The sequence below is a fragment of the Pongo pygmaeus genome, chromosome 7 (assembly GCF_028885625.2).
Source record: "Pongo pygmaeus isolate AG05252 chromosome 7, NHGRI_mPonPyg2-v2.0_pri, whole genome shotgun sequence".
Lineage (NCBI taxonomy): Eukaryota > Metazoa > Chordata > Mammalia > Primates > Hominidae > Pongo > Pongo pygmaeus.
In genome coordinates this window covers 7957873-7976939 of record NC_072380.2, presented here as the reverse complement: position 1 = coordinate 7976939, position 19067 = coordinate 7957873, and the positions used below count along the sequence as shown (strand labels likewise).

General features: G+C 47.9%; 3 protein-coding genes across 3 annotated transcripts; all 3 read right to left on the bottom strand.

The window, feature by feature from the left end:
• Positions 1–2725: 2725 nt before the first annotated feature.
• Positions 2726–4315, bottom strand: LOC134740080 (ubiquitin carboxyl-terminal hydrolase 17-like protein 22). Its single transcript, XM_063669439.1, has one exon. It carries the CDS (start codon positions 4313–4315, stop codon positions 2726–2728), a length of 1590 nt encoding a protein of 529 aa, XP_063525509.1.
• Positions 4316–7393: 3078 nt separating this feature from the next.
• LOC129043196 (ubiquitin carboxyl-terminal hydrolase 17-like protein 22) lies at positions 7394–8983 on the bottom strand. The gene has a single exon (XM_054499930.2). The coding sequence runs from the start codon at positions 8981–8983 to the stop codon at positions 7394–7396; it is 1590 nt and encodes a 529-aa protein (XP_054355905.1).
• Positions 8984–12059: 3076 nt separating this feature from the next.
• LOC134740063 (ubiquitin carboxyl-terminal hydrolase 17-like protein 22) lies at positions 12060–18405 on the bottom strand. The gene is made up of 2 exons (XM_063669420.1): positions 18141–18405; positions 12060–16915 (listed from the first exon to the last, which is right to left on the bottom strand). The coding sequence occupies exon 2, from the start codon at positions 13647–13649 to the stop codon at positions 12060–12062; it is 1590 nt and encodes a 529-aa protein (XP_063525490.1). The 5' UTR covers positions 13650–16915; positions 18141–18405.
• Positions 18406–19067: the final 662 nt, after the last annotated feature.

Sequence of the window (19067 nt, the reverse complement as noted above, 5' to 3'; positions counted from 1 at the left end):
TTGCCTTATTTTAGGTAAAACAATGTCAGGGAAGAAATCTTTACCTATGAAGCCGTGTGTGTGTGCGCGCTTGTGTGTGTGTGTCCGTGTTTGTGTGTGTGTGTGTGTGTGTGTGTGTGTGTGTTTGTGCTGGGATGTACTTTCAAGTGTGTGCTTTTGGCAGATACCATCATCCCTTCAGCGATTGAAGGACAAGAAGTCGGAAGTGCGCTTTCTGACTGGAGAATAGTCAATGAAGTACAGTAATTAGCACAGCGTATTTTTTTTTCCTCAATAAGAAAGGAGAGATCCGTGGAATCAAACAGACCTTCCAGCGGTAACCTTTCCATGCTCAGCCTATTGATTGTGTATCCGAGTGAAATTGCCTGCCAGTGGGGAACAAGACAAGTCTTTGCCTGAAATGCTCTTGTGAAAGTTAGATTCCCATATAATAAAGCATCAAGTGGTAGAAACATGCACTGAAGTTTGAAGAGATACTCAGTGCACAAAGTAGAATGTGAAAGACTTTCGTGAAATCACGCAATCACCGAGAGACTAATTGATGACATTCCCCAAATTGAGGTTTACCAGAAAAGAGAAATAGTCATGACATGCTACAGTCAGCGGTTTCAGACGTCCGACGGCAGTTTAAGAAAACATGAAACAAAAGTCTTGAGATATCAGAAGGTATCCCAACTAAAACCTTTGGTTTATGAAAGAAATGATGAAAATAAAAGCAACATATCTCACAGTATGGGTGGTAATATTTTCATACGTATGTGATAATGGTTCAACATTTGATAGAGATGAAATAAAAAGTTCCCAATTTGACAAAAGCAAACAAGGAAAATTATACCGTAGAAAAGCCCGGGTGACGGGAGTGAGGCCCTGTCTCAAGAAGAAAGCATCGCAGAGATTGAAAAGCAGGGAGTGAATCAGAGGATTGTATAACGTTGTTAATACTGGCCCTTGTTTCAGTGGCAAAAGGCCCAAATAAGCCGTGTGTCTCACGGATTCTCGCATCAATTGTTCAGGATCTGAGATGTTGCCTCCATTTCCAGTTAGGCATTGTATGGTGGAATTGCAGTTAGCACATCTGGTGCAAAAATTTTAATGCTGACGAAGGTGGACATGTTCCCTGAGCTAAGAGGGTCAGAATTTGGGTGTGTCTTCAGGCTCTCTGGCTTACCAGGAATGGAGATCCTGGCTCTAGGGATTTTCCCAAAATGTCTCAGACAGTAAGCAACAGGGCAGAATTGAGTCCCGGCGCCAAGGCCTCGAGGTGTAAAGAAACAGCCCTGGCCTCAGGGCCCATGAAATTAGGATGATTTAAAGAAGGATGGTGGAATGAGAGGACTGTGACCTTCGGCCCCGTTTCTTTCCCTTGTCTTTTCATGGGCCAGGTGTGCTCAATCAGAAGGCTTCCTGCGCGTGATGTCGAGTGTCCTGGGGGAAGAAAGGAGCACTGTTTTGAAAGATGCTCCACAGGGAGAAAGGAGCCACCATTCTCAGGAGAATGATCCCCAGAAGCCTGAGCAATCCTGATGCCGTGGCTTCACACTAGACCCTGGAGGGTCTTATTCCTGGAGCCGGGACCTGGGCATCGGTGTCCTTTCATGCTCATAACTGATTTTGAGGGGAGCCCAATGGATAAACAGTCTGCGAGTCATTCGCATCACACTGTAGTTTTCACACACGTCACACAGAAACCCTGTTCGTGTGCACATTTGGGTGCTTGAGCAGGGTTGCACCCAAGATTCTGCGGTTCTACCGAGCCCTGGGTTGTGCACTGGACAACCTTCCTCAGGGGTTGGTCAATTCTGATCACTGCACCTAACGAGACAGGGACCATGAAACCTAATCAGCAAATACAGAAAAGGAAGTGGTCATTTCCCACAATCATTTCCACTGAAACACCACGTCGGATAAATAAGTCTGATTGCAGGACAGGGACTGGGCTTCAGAGATGCACCTTTCGCAGCTGGACGAATGACCCGGAATCTCCCCAGATGCCGTCTGTAAACACACCAAATGAGATTGATTTCAGGGCTTTCTGAATTTAGTTTCGTTGAAGACACACACTCCTGTGTGTGATTTCCTTGACTACCAATACGACTTACTTCCAAATGACTTACATGCCAGTGGGAAAATTTTCCGTTTCAACTCATTGGAATTGGACACCGTGAAACAGGCAAGTCGGTCTGTCTGTTTCCGGCGTTCTGTGGGTTCCACCAAGTGCACAAGTCCTAGGGCGCCTGAGGTCCATTCGAAAACCAGTGTAAAAACGGCGAGTCAGGGTAAGAAAGAAGAGCACCGTTCCTATCTTCCAAATGCATTCCAGTTTCCACGACTCAAGGTGGCGAGAAGGATCCACGGATGTCCCACATTAACAAAATTTCACCTTCTCATGCCGACCAACAACTGACGAGTGAAACACACCCCGGGAGAAAATAGTCAACCCAGTCCCCTGCAATAACCTCACACGCAAACCTACACGTCAACAGGTCATATTCAGAAATACACACTGAATGTCATCTACCGTGAACACAAACACACAGACAGTCCCTCCAGAGGTTGTCTGCGTTGTCCGTGTTGTACAGACAGAAACTTGGGCTCCTCATTACTTTACTTAGGATTGGCAGTGTTCGTGTTTGTGTGGGTGTGTGTGTGTTTGCGTGCGTGCTTGTGGGTGTGTGTGTGTGTGAGTTTGCGCACCCCTATGTGTGGGTCGGCACATCCACTGAGCTCACTGGCACAGAAGCAGAGCCCTCTTGCTGTGTTTGTTCTTCCCTTTGGATCTCCTGGTCCTCCCTTGCAGAGAAGCGAGTGTGCCAGTGTTCATGGACTCGTGATCTGTCGGGTTCGTTGAGGAGAGGTTTAGCAGGGAGCTTTGCTGTTCAGGATGGTGGTTTTTCATCCCACACTTGTATTTCGATTGATGAATCACAAGTACGTTGGGAGGCAGGGTACCTTCGACTTTTCTGACGTTGAAGTCAGGCTTGGTTTTGTTTTGCTCTTGGAGGAATTTCCAGTGGTCTAAGGTGCTTTCCTGAGTGGCCGTTTCCACCAAGTGCTCGTCCAACTCGGGTACCTGGAGGCAGGGGTCTCTCTTGAGCTCTCCTTGCGTTGCTCGCCTGTCTGTGTCTTCAGCGCCAAGGGCTCTTGCTTCCCTGCCTCTTGACACACTCTCACTGTGTCTTTCCCATTCACTCTTCTGGATGTAAAAGAGGACATAGGCCTGTTGACTCAGGACAGAAGTGATGCCAGAGGCAGTGACCTCGGCATCATCCATTTTATACCACTGGCCTTCTTGAGCTTTGACATAAGAGAAGTAATGTCCGTTGTGACAGCTCCACCCGGCGTGGACCAGCACAGCATAGAGGACATAGACAAGAGGTCCTGCGTTCTGCTGAGACACGTATGGCTGCATGTCAAGGCACTCAGGATATTGCACACTCTTGGCAAGTTTGTTGCCTGTGACATGGGAGAATCTCTTCAATACAAGGATGAGGACCTTGGCAGAAGTGTGCAAAGTTAACGTCTTGGAGGCCGGCGCCTTCTGGAGACAAAGACCACAATGATAGGCATTCTCTCCATTGAGTTCTTCGGGCTTCACCAACTGTTCCAAAGCTTGCTTCACACTCTGAGCTGCCTGGATATCCAGGGCGATGTCCAGGTAAGGGTCAAAGGTGTCTGAAATGCCCTGGCAGTGGAGACACTTGATTTGAGATCTCCAGTACCCTCCAAATATTTGGTGCATGAGGGTGGTGTCCTTAGAGTGATGATCTACCAGCTTGTGCCCGGGAAGGCATGCCTTTTTCATGGCATCCACAGTGAACATCAGAAATTCATGGGCGTCTTCCTGCTTGCCTCTATGGAAGCCGGCAGCCAATGCCCGTGAGGGCTGGATGACATGGCCAGGACGGTGGAGGGCCCGTGTGATGTGAGCTTGCATAGTACAGAGCATGCAGCCCTTGTGACCATGACAAGTTTGAGAGTGCTCCCGGGACAGCATGTAGTTGGCAAGGGGCGGTGTGTATGTCAGGCACTGCAGGGAAGCATTCACGTAGCAGGTATTTCCCATATTCTGGAGCCCAGCCCCCACCGCAGCAGGTCTCCTGCTACTCAGAGGAAGCTGCTCCCTGGGAGCAAGCTGTCTTGCCACAGGAGCCAAATCATCACAGAGGTCGACACGGGTCTCAGATGAGAGTGGTGACTTCTCAGGGAGAGAAGTCCGCTGGATTTCAGCAAAAGCTGCACCTGGCCCAGAACATGTGAGTTTTGAAAAGCGGTTCAACTGCCACTCCCCTCCCAAGCAGAGTGAGTCGTCCTCCATGTCGCCTGGAACAAGGATCACAAGGTTTTTCTGCTGGGACCGCGAGTTGCAGAAAGACGCTATCTCTTCCGAGAGGGTGTTCAAATGAGGAGCTGTCTGGCCGCATCAGCCCTTATATACCTCACCCCCACCAACCGCGAACACCCCACCCACCCATCAGGTGCGCGATAAACCAATCAAATATCAGCACTCAATTAAGGAAGGAGTCACAGGGTGTGTCCCCTTGCGTTGCTGGGAATTCAACAGACACAGCCCACATCATGCTTTCCAGAACACCTGAATCCAATTACTCCTCAGGCTGATAGGCACGTAGAATACGAGTGTAACCGGGTTGGGACAGTGGCCACACACTTGCCTTATTTTAGGTAAAACAATGTCAGGGAAGAAATCTTTACCTATGAAGCCGTGTGTGTGTGCGCGCTTGTGTGTGTGTGTCCGTGTTTGTGTGTGTGTGTGTGTGTGTGTGTGTGTGTGTGTTTGTGCTGGGATGTACTTTCAAGTGTGTGCTTTTGGCAGATACCATCATCCCTTCAGCGATTGAAGGACAAGAAGTCGGAAGTGCGCTTTCTGACTGGAGAATAGTCAATGAAGTACAGTAATTAGCACAGCGTATTTTTTTTTCCTCAATAAGAAAGGAGAGATCCGTGGAATCAAACAGACCTTCCAGCGGTAACCTTTCCATGCTCAGCCTATTGATTGTGTATCCGAGTGAAATTGCCTGCCAGTGGGGAACAAGACAAGTCTTTGCCTGAAATGCTCTTGTGAAAGTTAGATTCCCATATAATAAAGCATCAAGTGGTAGAAACATGCACTGAAGTTTGAAGAGATACTCAGTGCACAAAGTAGAATGTGAAAGACTTTCGTGAAATCACGCAATCACCGAGAGACTAATTGATGACATTCCCCAAATTGAGGTTTACCAGAAAAGAGAAATAGTCATGACATGCTACAGTCAGCGGTTTCAGACGTCCGACGGCAGTTTAAGAAAACATGAAACAAAAGTCTTGAGATATCAGAAGGTATCCCAACTAAAACCTTTGGTTTATGAAAGAAATGATGAAAATAAAAGCAACATATCTCACAGTATGGGTGGTAATATTTTCATACGTATGTGATAATGGTTCAACATTTGATAGAGATGAAATAAAAAGTTCCCAATTTGACAAAAGCAAACAAGGAAAATTATACCGTAGAAAAGCCCGGGTGACGGGAGTGAGGCCCTGTCTCAAGAAGAAAGCATCGCAGAGATTGAAAAGCAGGGAGTGAATCAGAGGATTGTATAACGTTGTTAATACTGGCCCTTGTTTCAGTGGCAAAAGGCCCAAATAAGCCGTGTGTCTCACGGATTCTCGCATCAATTGTTCAGGATCTGAGATGTTGCCTCCATTTCCAGTTAGGCATTGTATGGTGGAATTGCAGTTAGCACATCTGGTGCAAAAATTTTAATGCTGACGAAGGTGGACATGTTCCCTGAGCTAAGAGGGTCAGAATTTGGGTGTGTCTTCAGGCTCTCTGGCTTACCAGGAATGGAGATCCTGGCTCTAGGGATTTTCCCAAAATGTCTCAGACAGTAAGCAACAGGGCAGAATTGAGTCCCGGCGCCAAGGCCTCGAGGTGTAAAGAAACAGCCCTGGCCTCAGGGCCCATGAAATTAGGATGATTTAAAGAAGGATGGTGGAATGAGAGGACTGTGACCTTCGGCCCCGTTTCTTTCCCTTGTCTTTTCATGGGCCAGGTGTGCTCAATCAGAAGGCTTCCTGCGCGTGATGTCGAGTGTCCTGGGGGAAGAAAGGAGCACTGTTTTGAAAGATGCTCCACAGGGAGAAAGGAGCCACCATTCTCAGGAGAATGATCCCCAGAAGCCTGAGCAATCCTGATGCCGTGGCTTCACACTAGACCCTGGAGGGTCTTATTCCTGGAGCCGGGACCTGGGCATCGGTGTCCTTTCATGCTCATAACTGATTTTGAGGGGAGCCCAATGGATAAACAGTCTGCGAGTCATTCGCATCACACTGTAGTTTTCACACACGTCACAGAGAAACCCTGTTCGTGTGCACATTTGGGTGCTTGAGCAGGGTTGCACCCAAGATTCTGCGGTTCTACCGAGCCCTGGGTTGTGCACTGGACAACCTTCCTCAGGGGTTGGTCAATTCTGATCACTGCACCTAACGAGACAGGGACCATGAAACCTAATCAGCAAATACAGAAAAGGAAGTGGTCATTTCCCACAATCATTTCCACTGAAACACCACGTCGGATAAATAAGTCTGATTGCAGGACAGGGACTGGGCTTCAGAGATGCACCTTTCGCAGCTGGACGAATGACCCGGAATCTCCCCAGATGCCGTCTGTAAACACACCAAATGAGATTGATTTCAGGGCTTTCTGAATTTAGTTTCGTTGAAGACACACACTCCTGTGTGTGATTTCCTTGACTACCAATACGACTTACTTCCAAATGACTTACATGCCAGTGGGAAAATTTTCCGTTTCAACTCATTGGAATTGGACACCGTGAAACAGGCAAGTCGGTCTGTCTGTTTCCGGCGTTCTGTGGGTTCCACCAAGTGCACAAGTCCTAGGGCGCCTGAGGTCCATTCGAAAACCAGTGTAAAAACGGCGAGTCAGGGTAAGAAAGAAGAGCACCGTTCCTATCTTCCAAATGCATTCCAGTTTCCACGACTCAAGGTGGCGAGAAGGATCCACGGATGTCCCACATTAACAAAATTTCACCTTCTCATGCCGACCAACAACTGACGAGTGAAACACACCCCGGGAGAAAATAGTCAACCCAGTCCCCTGCAATAACCTCACACGCAAACCTACACGTCAACAGGTCATATTCAGAAATACACACTGAATGTCATCTACCGTGAACACAAACACACAGACAGTCCCTCCAGAGGTTGTCTGCGTTGTCCGTGTTGTACAGACAGAAACTTGGGCTCCTCATTACTTTACTTAGGATTGGCAGTGTTCGTGTTTGTGTGGGTGTGTGTGTGTTTGCGTGCGTGCTTGTGGGTGTGTGTGTGTGTGAGTTTGCGCACCCCTATGTGTGGGTCGGCACATCCACTGAGCTCACTGGCACAGAAGCAGAGCCCTCTTGCTGTGTTTGTTCTTCCCTTTGGATCTCCTGGTCCTCCCTTGCAGAGAAGCGAGTGTGCCAGTGTTCATGGACTCGTGATCTGTCGGGTTCGTTGAGGAGAGGTTTAGCAGGGAGCTTTGCTGTTCAGGATGGTGGTTTTTCATCCCACACTTGTATTTCGATTGATGAATCACAAGTACGTTGGGAGGCAGGGTACCTTCGACTTTTCTGACGTTGAAGTCAGGCTTGGTTTTGTTTTGCTCTTGGAGGAATTTCCAGTGGTCTAAGGTGCTTTCCTGAGTGGCCGTTTCCACCAAGTGCTCGTCCAACTCGGGTACCTGGAGGCAGGGGTCTCTCTTGAGCTCTCCTTGCGTTGCTCGCCTGTCTGTGTCTTCAGCGCCAAGGGCTCTTGCTTCCCTGCCTCTTGACACACTCTCACTGTGTCTTTCCCATTCACTCTTCTGGATGTAAAAGAGGACATAGGCCTGTTGACTCAGGACAGAAGTGATGCCAGAGGCAGTGACCTCGGCATCATCCATTTTATACCACTGGCCTTCTTGAGCTTTGACATAAGAGAAGTAATGTCCGTTGTGACAGCTCCACCCGGCGTGGACCAGCACAGCATAGAGGACATAGACAAGAGGTCCTGCGTTCTGCTGAGACACGTATGGCTGCATGTCAAGGCACTCAGGATATTGCACACTCTTGGCAAGTTTGTTGCCTGTGACATGGGAGAATCTCTTCAATACAAGGATGAGGACCTTGGCAGAAGTGTGCAAAGTTAACGTCTTGGAGGCCGGCGCCTTCTGGAGACAAAGACCACAATGATAGGCATTCTCTCCATTGAGTTCTTCGGGCTTCACCAACTGTTCCAAAGCTTGCTTCACACTCTGAGCTGCCTGGATATCCAGGGCGATGTCCAGGTAAGGGTCAAAGGTGTCTGAAATGCCCTGGCAGTGGAGACACTTGATTTGAGATCTCCAGTACCCTCCAAATATTTGGTGCATGAGGGTGGTGTCCTTAGAGTGATGATCTACCAGCTTGTGCCCGGGAAGGCATGCCTTTTTCATGGCATCCACAGTGAACATCAGAAATTCATGGGCGTCTTCCTGCTTGCCTCTATGGAAGCCGGCAGCCAATGCCCGTGAGGGCTGGATGACATGGCCAGGACGGTGGAGGGCCCGTGTGATGTGAGCTTGCATAGTACAGAGCATGCAGCCCTTGTGACCATGACAAGTTTGAGAGTGCTCCCGGGACAGCATGTAGTTGGCAAGGGGCGGTGTGTATGTCAGGCACTGCAGGGAAGCATTCACGTAGCAGGTATTTCCCATATTCTGGAGCCCAGCCCCCACCGCAGCAGGTCTCCTGCTACTCAGAGGAAGCTGCTCCCTGGGAGCAAGCTGTCTTGCCACAGGAGCCAAATCATCACAGAGGTCGACACGGGTCTCAGATGAGAGTGGTGACTTCTCAGGGAGAGAAGTCCGCTGGATTTCAGCAAAAGCTGCACCTGGCCCAGAACATGTGAGTTTTGAAAAGCGGTTCAACTGCCACTCCCCTCCCAAGCAGAGTGAGTCGTCCTCCATGTCGCCTGGAACAAGGATCACAAGGTTTTTCTGCTGGGACCGCGAGTTGCAGAAAGACGCTATCTCTTCCGAGAGGGTGTTCAAATGAGGAGCTGTCTGGCCGCATCAGCCCTTATATACCTCACCCCCACCAACCGCGAACACCCCACCCACCCATCAGGTGCGCGATAAACCAATCAAATATCAGCACTCAATTAAGGAAGGAGTCACAGGGTGTGTCCCCTTGCGTTGCTGGGAATTCAACAGACACAGCCCACATCATGCTTTCCAGAACACCTGAATCCAATTACTCCTCAGGCTGATAGGCACGTAGAATACGAGTGTAACCGGGTTGGGACAGTGGCCACACACTTGCCTTATTTTAGGTAAAACAATGTCAGGGAAGAAATCTTTACCTATGAAGCCGTGTGTGTGTGCGCGCTTGTGTGTGTGTGTCCGTGTTTGTGTGTGTGTGTGTGTGTGTGTGTGTGTGTGTTTGTGCTGGGATGTACTTTCAAGTGTGTGCTTTTGGCAGATACCATCATCCCTTCAGCGATTGAAGGACAAGAAGTCGGAAGTGCGCTTTCTGACTGGAGAATAGTCAATGAAGTACAGTAATTAGCACAGCGTATTTTTTTTTCCTCAATAAGAAAGGAGAGATCCGTGGAATCAAACAGACCTTCCAGCGGTAACCTTTCCATGCTCAGCCTATTGATTGTGTATCCGAGTGAAATTGCCTGCCAGTGGGGAACAAGACAAGTCTTTGCCTGAAATGCTCTTGTGAAAGTTAGATTCCCATATAATAAAGCATCAAGTGGTAGAAACATGCACTGAAGTTTGAAGAGATACTCAGTGCACAAAGTAGAATGTGAAAGACTTTCGTGAAATCACGCAATCACCGAGAGACTAATTGATGACATTCCCCAAATTGAGGTTTACCAGAAAAGAGAAATAGTCATGACATGCTACAGTCAGCGGTTTCAGACGTCCGACGGCAGTTTAAGAAAACATGAAACAAAAGTCTTGAGATATCAGAAGGTATCCCAACTAAAACCTTTGGTTTATGAAAGAAATGATGAAAATAAAAGCAACATATCTCACAGTATGGGTGGTAATATTTTCATACGTATGTGATAATGGTTCAACATTTGATAGAGATGAAATAAAAAGTTCCCAATTTGACAAAAGCAAACAAGGAAAATTATACCGTAGAAAAGCCCGGGTGACGGGAGTGAGGCCCTGTCTCAAGAAGAAAGCATCGCAGAGATTGAAAAGCAGGGAGTGAATCAGAGGATTGTATAACGTTGTTAATACTGGCCCTTGTTTCAGTGGCAAAAGGCCCAAATAAGCCGTGTGTCTCACGGATTCTCGCATCAATTGTTCAGGATCTGAGATGTTGCCTCCATTTCCAGTTAGGCATTGTATGGTGGAATTGCAGTTAGCACATCTGGTGCAAAAATTTTAATGCTGACGAAGGTGGACATGTTCCCTGAGCTAAGAGGGTCAGAATTTGGGTGTGTCTTCAGGCTCTCTGGCTTACCAGGAATGGAGATCCTGGCTCTAGGGATTTTCCCAAAATGTCTCAGACAGTAAGCAACAGGGCAGAATTGAGTCCCGGCGCCAAGGCCTCGAGGTGTAAAGAAACAGCCCTGGCCTCAGGGCCCATGAAATTAGGATGATTTAAAGAAGGATGGTGGAATGAGAGGACTGTGACCTTCGGCCCCGTTTCTTTCCCTTGTCTTTTCATGGGCCAGGTGTGCTCAATCAGAAGGCTTCCTGCGCGTGATGTCGAGTGTCCTGGGGGAAGAAAGGAGCACTGTTTTGAAAGATGCTCCACAGGGAGAAAGGAGCCACCATTCTCAGGAGAATGATCCCCAGAAGCCTGAGCAATCCTGATGCCGTGGCTTCACACTAGACCCTGGAGGGTCTTATTCCTGGAGCCGGGACCTGGGCATCGGTGTCCTTTCATGCTCATAACTGATTTTGAGGGGAGCCCAATGGATAAACAGTCTGCGAGTCATTCGCATCACACTGTAGTTTTCACACACGTCACACAGAAACCCTGTTCGTGTGCACATTTGGGTGCTTGAGCAGGGTTGCACCCAAGATTCTGCGGTTCTACCGAGCCCTGGGTTGTGCACTGGACAACCTTCCTCAGGGGTTGGTCAATTCTGATCACTGCACCTAACGAGACAGGGACCATGAAACCTAATCAGCAAATACAGAAAAGGAAGTGGTCATTTCCCACAATCATTTCCACTGAAACACCACGTCGGATAAATAAGTCTGATTGCAGGACAGGGACTGGGCTTCAGAGATGCACCTTTCGCAGCTGGACGAATGACCCGGAATCTCCCCAGATGCCGTCTGTAAACACACCAAATGAGATTGATTTCAGGGCTTTCTGAATTTAGTTTCGTTGAAGACACACACTCCTGTGTGTGATTTCCTTGACTACCAATACGACTTACTTCCAAATGACTTACATGCCAGTGGGAAAATTTTCCGTTTCAACTCATTGGAATTGGACACCGTGAAACAGGCAAGTCGGTCTGTCTGTTTCCGGCGTTCTGTGGGTTCCACCAAGTGCACAAGTCCTAGGGCGCCTGAGGTCCATTCAAAAACCAATGTAAAAACGGCGAGTCAGGGTAAGAAAGAAGAGCACCGTTCCTATCTTCCAAATGCATTCCAGTTTCCACGACTCAAGGTGGCGAGAAGGATCCACGGATGTCCCACATTAACAAAATTTCACCTTCTCATGCCGACCAACAACTGACGAGTGAAACACACCCCGGGAGAAAATAGTCAACCCAGTCCCCTGCAATAACCTCACACGCAAACCTACACGTCAACAGGTCATATTCAGAAATACACACTGAATGTCATCTACCGTGAACACAAACACACAGACAGTCCCTCCAGAGGTTGTCTGCGTTGTCCGTGTTGTACAGACAGAAACTTGGGCTCCTCATTACTTTACTTAGGATTGGCAGTGTTCGTGTTTGTGTGGGTGTGTGTGTGTTTGCGTGCGTGCTTGTGGGTGTGTGTGTGTGTGAGTTTGCGCACCCCTATGTGTGGGTCGGCACATCCACTGAGCTCACTGGCACAGAAGCAGAGCCCTCTTGCTGTGTTTGTTCTTCCCTTTGGATCTCCTGGTCCTCCCTTGCAGAGAAGCGAGTGTGCCAGTGTTCATGGACTCGTGATCTGTCGGGTTCGTTGAGGAGAGGTTTAGCAGGGAGCTTTGCTGTTCAGGATGGTGGTTTTTCATCCCACACTTGTATTTCGATTGATGAATCACAAGTACGTTGGGAGGCAGGGTACCTTCGACTTTTCTGACGTTGAAGTCAGGCTTGGTTTTGTTTTGCTCTTGGAGGAATTTCCAGTGGTCTAAGGTGCTTTCCTGAGTGGCCGTTTCCACCAAGTGCTCGTCCAACTCGGGTACCTGGAGGCAGGGGTCTCTCTTGAGCTCTCCTTGCGTTGCTCGCCTGTCTGTGTCTTCAGCGCCAAGGGCTCTTGCTTCCCTGCCTCTTGACACACTCTCACTGTGTCTTTCCCATTCACTCTTCTGGATGTAAAAGAGGACATAGGCCTGTTGACTCAGGACAGAAGTGATGCCAGAGGCAGTGACCTCGGCATCATCCATTTTATACCACTGGCCTTCTTGAGCTTTGACATAAGAGAAGTAATGTCCGTTGTGACAGCTCCACCCGGCGTGGACCAGCACAGCATAGAGGACATAGACAAGAGGTCCTGCGTTCTGCTGAGACACGTATGGCTGCATGTCAAGGCACTCAGGATATTGCACACTCTTGGCAAGTTTGTTGCCTGTGACATGGGAGAATCTCTTCAATACAAGGATGAGGACCTTGGCAGAAGTGTGCAAAGTTAACGTCTTGGAGGCCGGCGCCTTCTGGAGACAAAGACCACAATGATAGGCATTCTCTCCATTGAGTTCTTCGGGCTTCACCAACTGTTCCAAAGCTTGCTTCACACTCTGAGCTGCCTGGATATCCAGGGCGATGTCCAGGTAAGGGTCAAAGGTGTCTGAAATGCCCTGGCAGTGGAGACACTTGATTTGAGATCTCCAGTACCCTCCAAATATTTGGTGCATGAGGGTGGTGTCCTTAGAGTGATGATCCACCAGCTTGTGCCCGGGAAGGCATGCCTTTTTCATGGCATCCACAGTGAACATCAGAAATTCATGGGCGTCTTCCTGCTTGCCTCTATGGAAGCTAGCAGCCAATGCCCGTGAGGGCTGGATGACATGGCCAGGACGGTGGAGGGCCCGTGTGATGTGAGCTTGCATAGTACAGAGCATGCAGCCCTTGTGACCATGACAAGTTTGAGAGTGCTCCCGGGACAGCATGTAGTTGGCAAGGGGCGGTGTGTATGTCAGGCACTGCAGGGAAGCATTCACGTAGCAGGTATTTCCCATATTCTGGAGCCCAGCCCCCACCGCAGCGGGTCTCCTGCTACTCAGAGGAAGCTGCTCCCTGGGAGCAAGCTGTCTTGCCACAGGAGCCAAATCATCACAGAGGTCGACACGGGTCTCAGATGAGAGTGGTGACTTCTCAGGGAGAGAAGTCCGCTGGATTTCAGCAAAAGCTGCACCTGGCCCAGAACATGTGAGTTTTGAAAAGCGGTTCAACTGCCACTCCCCTCCCAAGCAGAGTGAGTCGTCCTCCATGTCGCCTGGAACAAGGATCACAAGGTTTTTCTGCTGGGACCGCGGGTTGCAGAAAGACGCTATCTCTTCCGAGAGGGTGTTCAAATGAGGAGCTGTCTGGCCGCATCAGCCCTTATATACCTCACCCCCACCAACCGCGAACACCCCACCCACCCATCAGGTGCGCGATAAACCAATCAAATATCAGCACTCAATTAAGGAAGGAGTCACAGGGTGTGTCCCCTTGCATTGCTGGGAATTCAACAGACACAGCCCACATCATGCTTTCCAGAACACCTGAATCCAATTACTCCTCAGGCTGATAGGCACGTAGAGTACGAGTGTAACCGGGTTGGGACAGTGGCCACACACTTGCCTTATTTTAGGTAAAACAATGTCAGGGAAGAAATCTTTACCTATGAAGCCGTGTGTGTGTGCGCGCTTGTGTGTGTGTGTCCGTGTTTGTGTGTGTGTGTGTGTGTGTGTGTTTGTGCTGGGATGTACTTTCAAGTGTGTGCTTTTGTGCTTCTTGAAGGACAAGAAGTCGGAAGTGCGCTTTCTGACTGGAGAATAGTCAATGAAGTACAGTAATTAGCACAGCGTATTTTTTTTTCCTCAATAAGAAAGGAGAGATCCGTGGAATCAAACAGACCTTCCAGCGGTAACCTTTCCATGCTCAGCCTATTGATTGTGTATCCGAGTGAAATTGCCTGCCAGTGGGGAACAAGACAAGTCTTTGCCTGAAATGCTCTTGTGAAAGTTAGATTCCCATATAATAAAGCATCAAGTGGTAGAAACATGCACTGAAGTTTGAAGAGATACTCAGTGCACAAAGTAGAATGTGAAAGACTTTCGTGAAATCATGCAATCACCGAGAGACTAATTGATGACATTCCCCAAATTGAGGTTTACCAGAAAAGAGAAATAGTCATGACATGCTACAGTCAGTGGTTTCAGACGTCCGACGTCAGTTTAAGAAAACATGAAACAAAAGTCTTGAGATATCAGAAGGTATCCCAACTAAAACCTTTGGTTTATGAAAGAAATGATGAAAATAAAAGCAACATATCTCACAGTATGTGCGGTAATATTTTCATACGTATGTTATAATGGACCAACATTTGATAGAGATGAAATAAAAAGTTCTCAATTTGACAAAAGCAAACAAGGAAAATTATACCGTAGAAAAGCATGGGTGACGGGAGTGGGGCCCTGTCTCGAGAAGAAAGCATCACAGAGGTTTAAAAGCAGGGAGTGAATCAGAGGATTGTATAACGTTGTTATTACTGGCCCTTGTTTCAGTAGCAAAAGGCCCAAATAAGCCGTGTGTCTCACAGATTCTCGCATCAATTGTTCAGGATCTGAGATGTTGCCTCCATTTCCAGTTAGGCATTGTATGGTGGAATTGCAGTTAGCACATCTGGTGCAAAAATTTTAATGCTGACGAAGGTGGACATGTTCCCTGAGCTAAGAGGGTCAGAATTTGGGTGTGTCTTCAGGCTCTCTGGCTTACCAGGAATGGAGATCCTGGCTCTAGGGATTTTCCCAAAATGTCTCAGACAGTAAGCAACAGGGCAGAATTGAGTCCCGGCGCCAAGGCCTCGTGGTGTAAAGAAACAGCCCTGGCCTCAGGGCCCATGAAATTAGGATGATTTGAAGGAGGATGGTGGAATGAGAGGACTGTGACCTTCGGCCCCGTTTCTTTCCCTTGTCTTTTCATGGGCCAGGTGTGCTCAATCAGAAGGCTTCCTGCGCCTGATGTCGAGTGTCCTGGGGGAAGAAAGGAGCACTGTTTTGAAAGATGCTCCACAGGGTGGAAGGAACCACCATTCTCAGGAGAATGATCCCCAGAAGCCTGAGCAGTCCAGATGCCGTGGCTTCACACTAGACCCTGGAGGGTCTTATTCCTGGAGCCGGGACCTGGGCATCAGTGTCCTTTCATGCTCATAACTGATTTTGAGGGGAGCCCAATGGATAAACTGTCTGCGAGTCATTCGCATCACACTGTAGTTTTCACACACGTCACACAGAAACCCTGTTCGTGTGCACATTTGGGTGCTTGAGCAGGGTTTCACCCAAGATTCTGCGGTTCTACCGAGCCCTGGGTTTTGCACTGGACAACCTTCCTCAGGGGTTGGTCAACTCTGATCACTGCACCTAACGAGAAAGGGACCATGAAATCTAATCAGGAAATACAGAAAAGGTAGGGGCCATTTCCCACAATCATTTCCACTGAAACACCACGTCGGATAAATAAGTCTGATTGCAGGACAGGGACTGGGCTTCAGAGATGCACCTTTCGCAGCTGGACGAATGACCCGGAATCTCCCCAGATGCCATCTGTAAACCCAACAAATGAGATTGATTTCAGGGCTTTCTGAATTTATTTTCGTTGAAGACACACACTCCTGTGTGTGATTTCCTTGACTATCAATACGACTTACTTCCAAATGACTTACATGACAGTGGGAAAATTTTCCGTTTCAACTCATTGGAAGTGGACACCGTGAAACACGCAAGTCGGTCTGTCTGTTTCCGGCGTTCTGTGGGATCCACCAAGAGCACAAGTCCTAGGGCGCCTGAGGTCCATTCAAAAACCAATGTAAAAATGGCGAGCCAGGGTAAGAAAGAAGAGCACCGTTCCTATCTTCCAAATGCATTCCAGTTTCCACGACTCAAGGTGGCGAGAAGGATCCACGGATAACCCACATTAGCAAAATTTCACCTTCTCATGCCGACCAACAACTGACGAGTGAAACACACCCCAGGAGAAAATAGTCCACCCAGTCCCCTGCAATAACCTCACACGCAAACCTACACTTCAACAGGTAATATTCAGAAATACACACTGAATGTCATCTACCGTGAACACAAACACACAGACAGTCCCTCCAGAGGTTGTCTGTGTTGTCCGTGTTGTACAGACAGAAACTTGGGCTCCTCATTACTTTACTTAGGATTGGCGGTGTTCGTGTTTGTGTTGTGTAGGAAGGCAAGCTGGAGATGCCAAGCTCACAAGCAAACTGAGGCACGTCCACTGGCCCCTTTGTGAGGCACGCTTGACCTGGGTTTTATGGAAAGAATGTGCCCTCACCAAAGGCTGCTAAACAAGGCCCCAGGCTCCACACCTGATCCTAATTGCCCCCCTGTGCCCTGCCTTAGACTCACCTAAAGCTGTGCTGCCCAGAGTCGTGGTCTCAGGCCAAATGTGGCTACTGAGTACTTGAGATGTGGCCATCTCAATTGAGATATGGTGTTAGTGTAAAATATACACTAGATTTCCAAGCCTTCAAAAGGAAAAAAAAAAAAGAACATAAAATATCCGTAAAGAATTTTTAAGTATTCTTTGATGTTGAAATAATAATATTTTGAATATATTGGTTAAAGTTTACTAGGAGAATTCATTTCACCCCTTTTACTTTTTCTAATGTGGTGACTAAATTATTTAATATTACACATGTAGATTACATTATATTTCTATTGGACAACTCTGTTCTAAACTTTGCACATTGTCCTTTTGTGGCTTATTTCTTTGATAATTTTATTAAAATTAAATTGAAGAGCCGGGTGCAGTGACTCACACCTGTAATCTCAGCATTTTGGGAGGCCGAGGCGGGTGGATCAGCTGAGGTCAGGAGTTGGATACCAGCCCGGCCAACATGGTGAAACCCTGTCTCTACTTAAAAGTACAAAAATTAGCCAGGCTTAGGGTTGCGTGACGATAATCCCAGCTTCGTGGGAGGCTGAGGTAGGAGAATCGCTTGAATCCTGGAGGCAGAAGTAGCAGTGAGCCGAGATCACACCACTGCACTCCAGCCTGGGGGAGAAGAGTGAAAATCCATCTCTAAATAAATAAATAATAAATAAATAGAAAAATAAAATTGAGTGTCGGGCACAATGGCTCATGCCTGTAATCCCAGCATTTTGGGAGGCCGACGCAGGAGGATTACCTGAGGTCAGGAGGTCGAGACCAGCGTGGCCAACATGGTGAAATCCCATCTCTACTAAAAATACAAAAATTAGCTGGGCTTTGTTGTGGATGCCTGAAACCCCAGCTACTCTGGAGTCTGAGGCAGGAGAATCACTTGAACCCGGGAGGCAATGTTGCAGTGAGCTGAGATTGCACCAAGGCCCTCCAGCCTTGGTGACAGAGTGAAACCATGTCTCAAAAATAAATAAATAAATAAAAATAAATTGAGGAAGGATTGAGCATGCAAAATAGAATCAGTTTGGACCCTGAATACCCTGCAGTGAGAATTCCCCTGTGGTTCTCAGGCTTCTGTAATTCCAGCAAATACACTCTTCCTTCAGGTTCACTAAAGTGCAGATATTGTGAGATAATGCTTATTTCTCACAGCTTGCTTGAATAATAATGATCATCATAGTAATTTACAACTTAATAGTCAACACTGTCTTTTTAACCCAGTCTATGAGTCTAAATCGTAAACGTGACATTCTTTGAAGTAAAGCTCTCAATTAATATACCAGACTGCATAAACTCTAATAACTTACCTTTCCATGGAAAGAGAATATGTGGGTATTCTCTTCGAAGAAAAATGGTGGAGAGTAGACTCTCATCAAAGTCTCTCTGGCAGTAATGAGTTACATTCCAGAAGGTTTCAGAAGGTTCTGTGGAAGGCTGCAGTATGGGATTGGTTCTGAGGTGTCTGTCTAATTGCTTTCTAAGGATGAAGACTCCTGGTTCGTGCTTTAGCTACACCCACAGGAGCCACAGACTAAGACATTCCTCTACACAATAAGAGACCCAGCCAGTGCAGAGTCATGTGGGTCTTATCTGTCCAGTTCTCCACAGTCTTGTTTTATCTTAGACCTAGCCTGGTGCAATCCATGTTGTGTATTGGCACTCCACTTAAGTTTCCTGTTTGTAAAAACCCCTTTCATTCGGTGATTCCTCAGGGCTTCAGGGGAACTTTATGGAAGAAGGAAATAAAGGTTGTTTTGCTGAGGATGGGTGACGTTGGGAGCGGGACCCAAATGAGTGGTTTGAGCAGAAAGTAGCCTCCACGCTGGACTAATGCAATAGCCCTGCAATGATTTCATTGCAGGGCTGTGACCGTCTAAGACAGGCCGGCTTCTTTCTTTAAAGGGGCACCTCTGGACCTGCAGCACCGGCTCTTCATGAGGCTGGGCGGCACGCACTCTCCGTTCAGGGCCCGGTAGGCCTCCCATCCTCAGCTGCCTTCTCTCCTGCTCGCCACTGCCCTGGCCTCTCCCCTTCTCACTGCAGACCTGGGAACCCACTCATCCAGGGGTTGGCAAACTAAGGCTACAGGCCAGTCTCCTGCTTTGTAAATCAAGTTTCATTGGGACACAACACACTCATTAACTTCTGAGTTGTCTATAGCCGCCTTTGAACTACAATAGCAGAATAGCGGTTTGCAACAGAGAACCTGTGGCCCGCAAAGCCTGAAGTATTTA

Bases quoted from the DNA above. Each gene is read 5' to 3' on its own strand.
- LOC134740080 (XM_063669439.1), bottom strand. From the start codon at position 4,315: ATGGAGGACGACTCACTCTGCTTGGGAGGGGAGTGGCAGTTGAACCGC.
- LOC129043196 (XM_054499930.2), bottom strand. From the start codon at position 8,983: ATGGAGGACGACTCACTCTGCTTGGGAGGGGAGTGGCAGTTGAACCGC.
- LOC134740063 (XM_063669420.1), bottom strand. From the start codon at position 13,649: ATGGAGGACGACTCACTCTGCTTGGGAGGGGAGTGGCAGTTGAACCGC.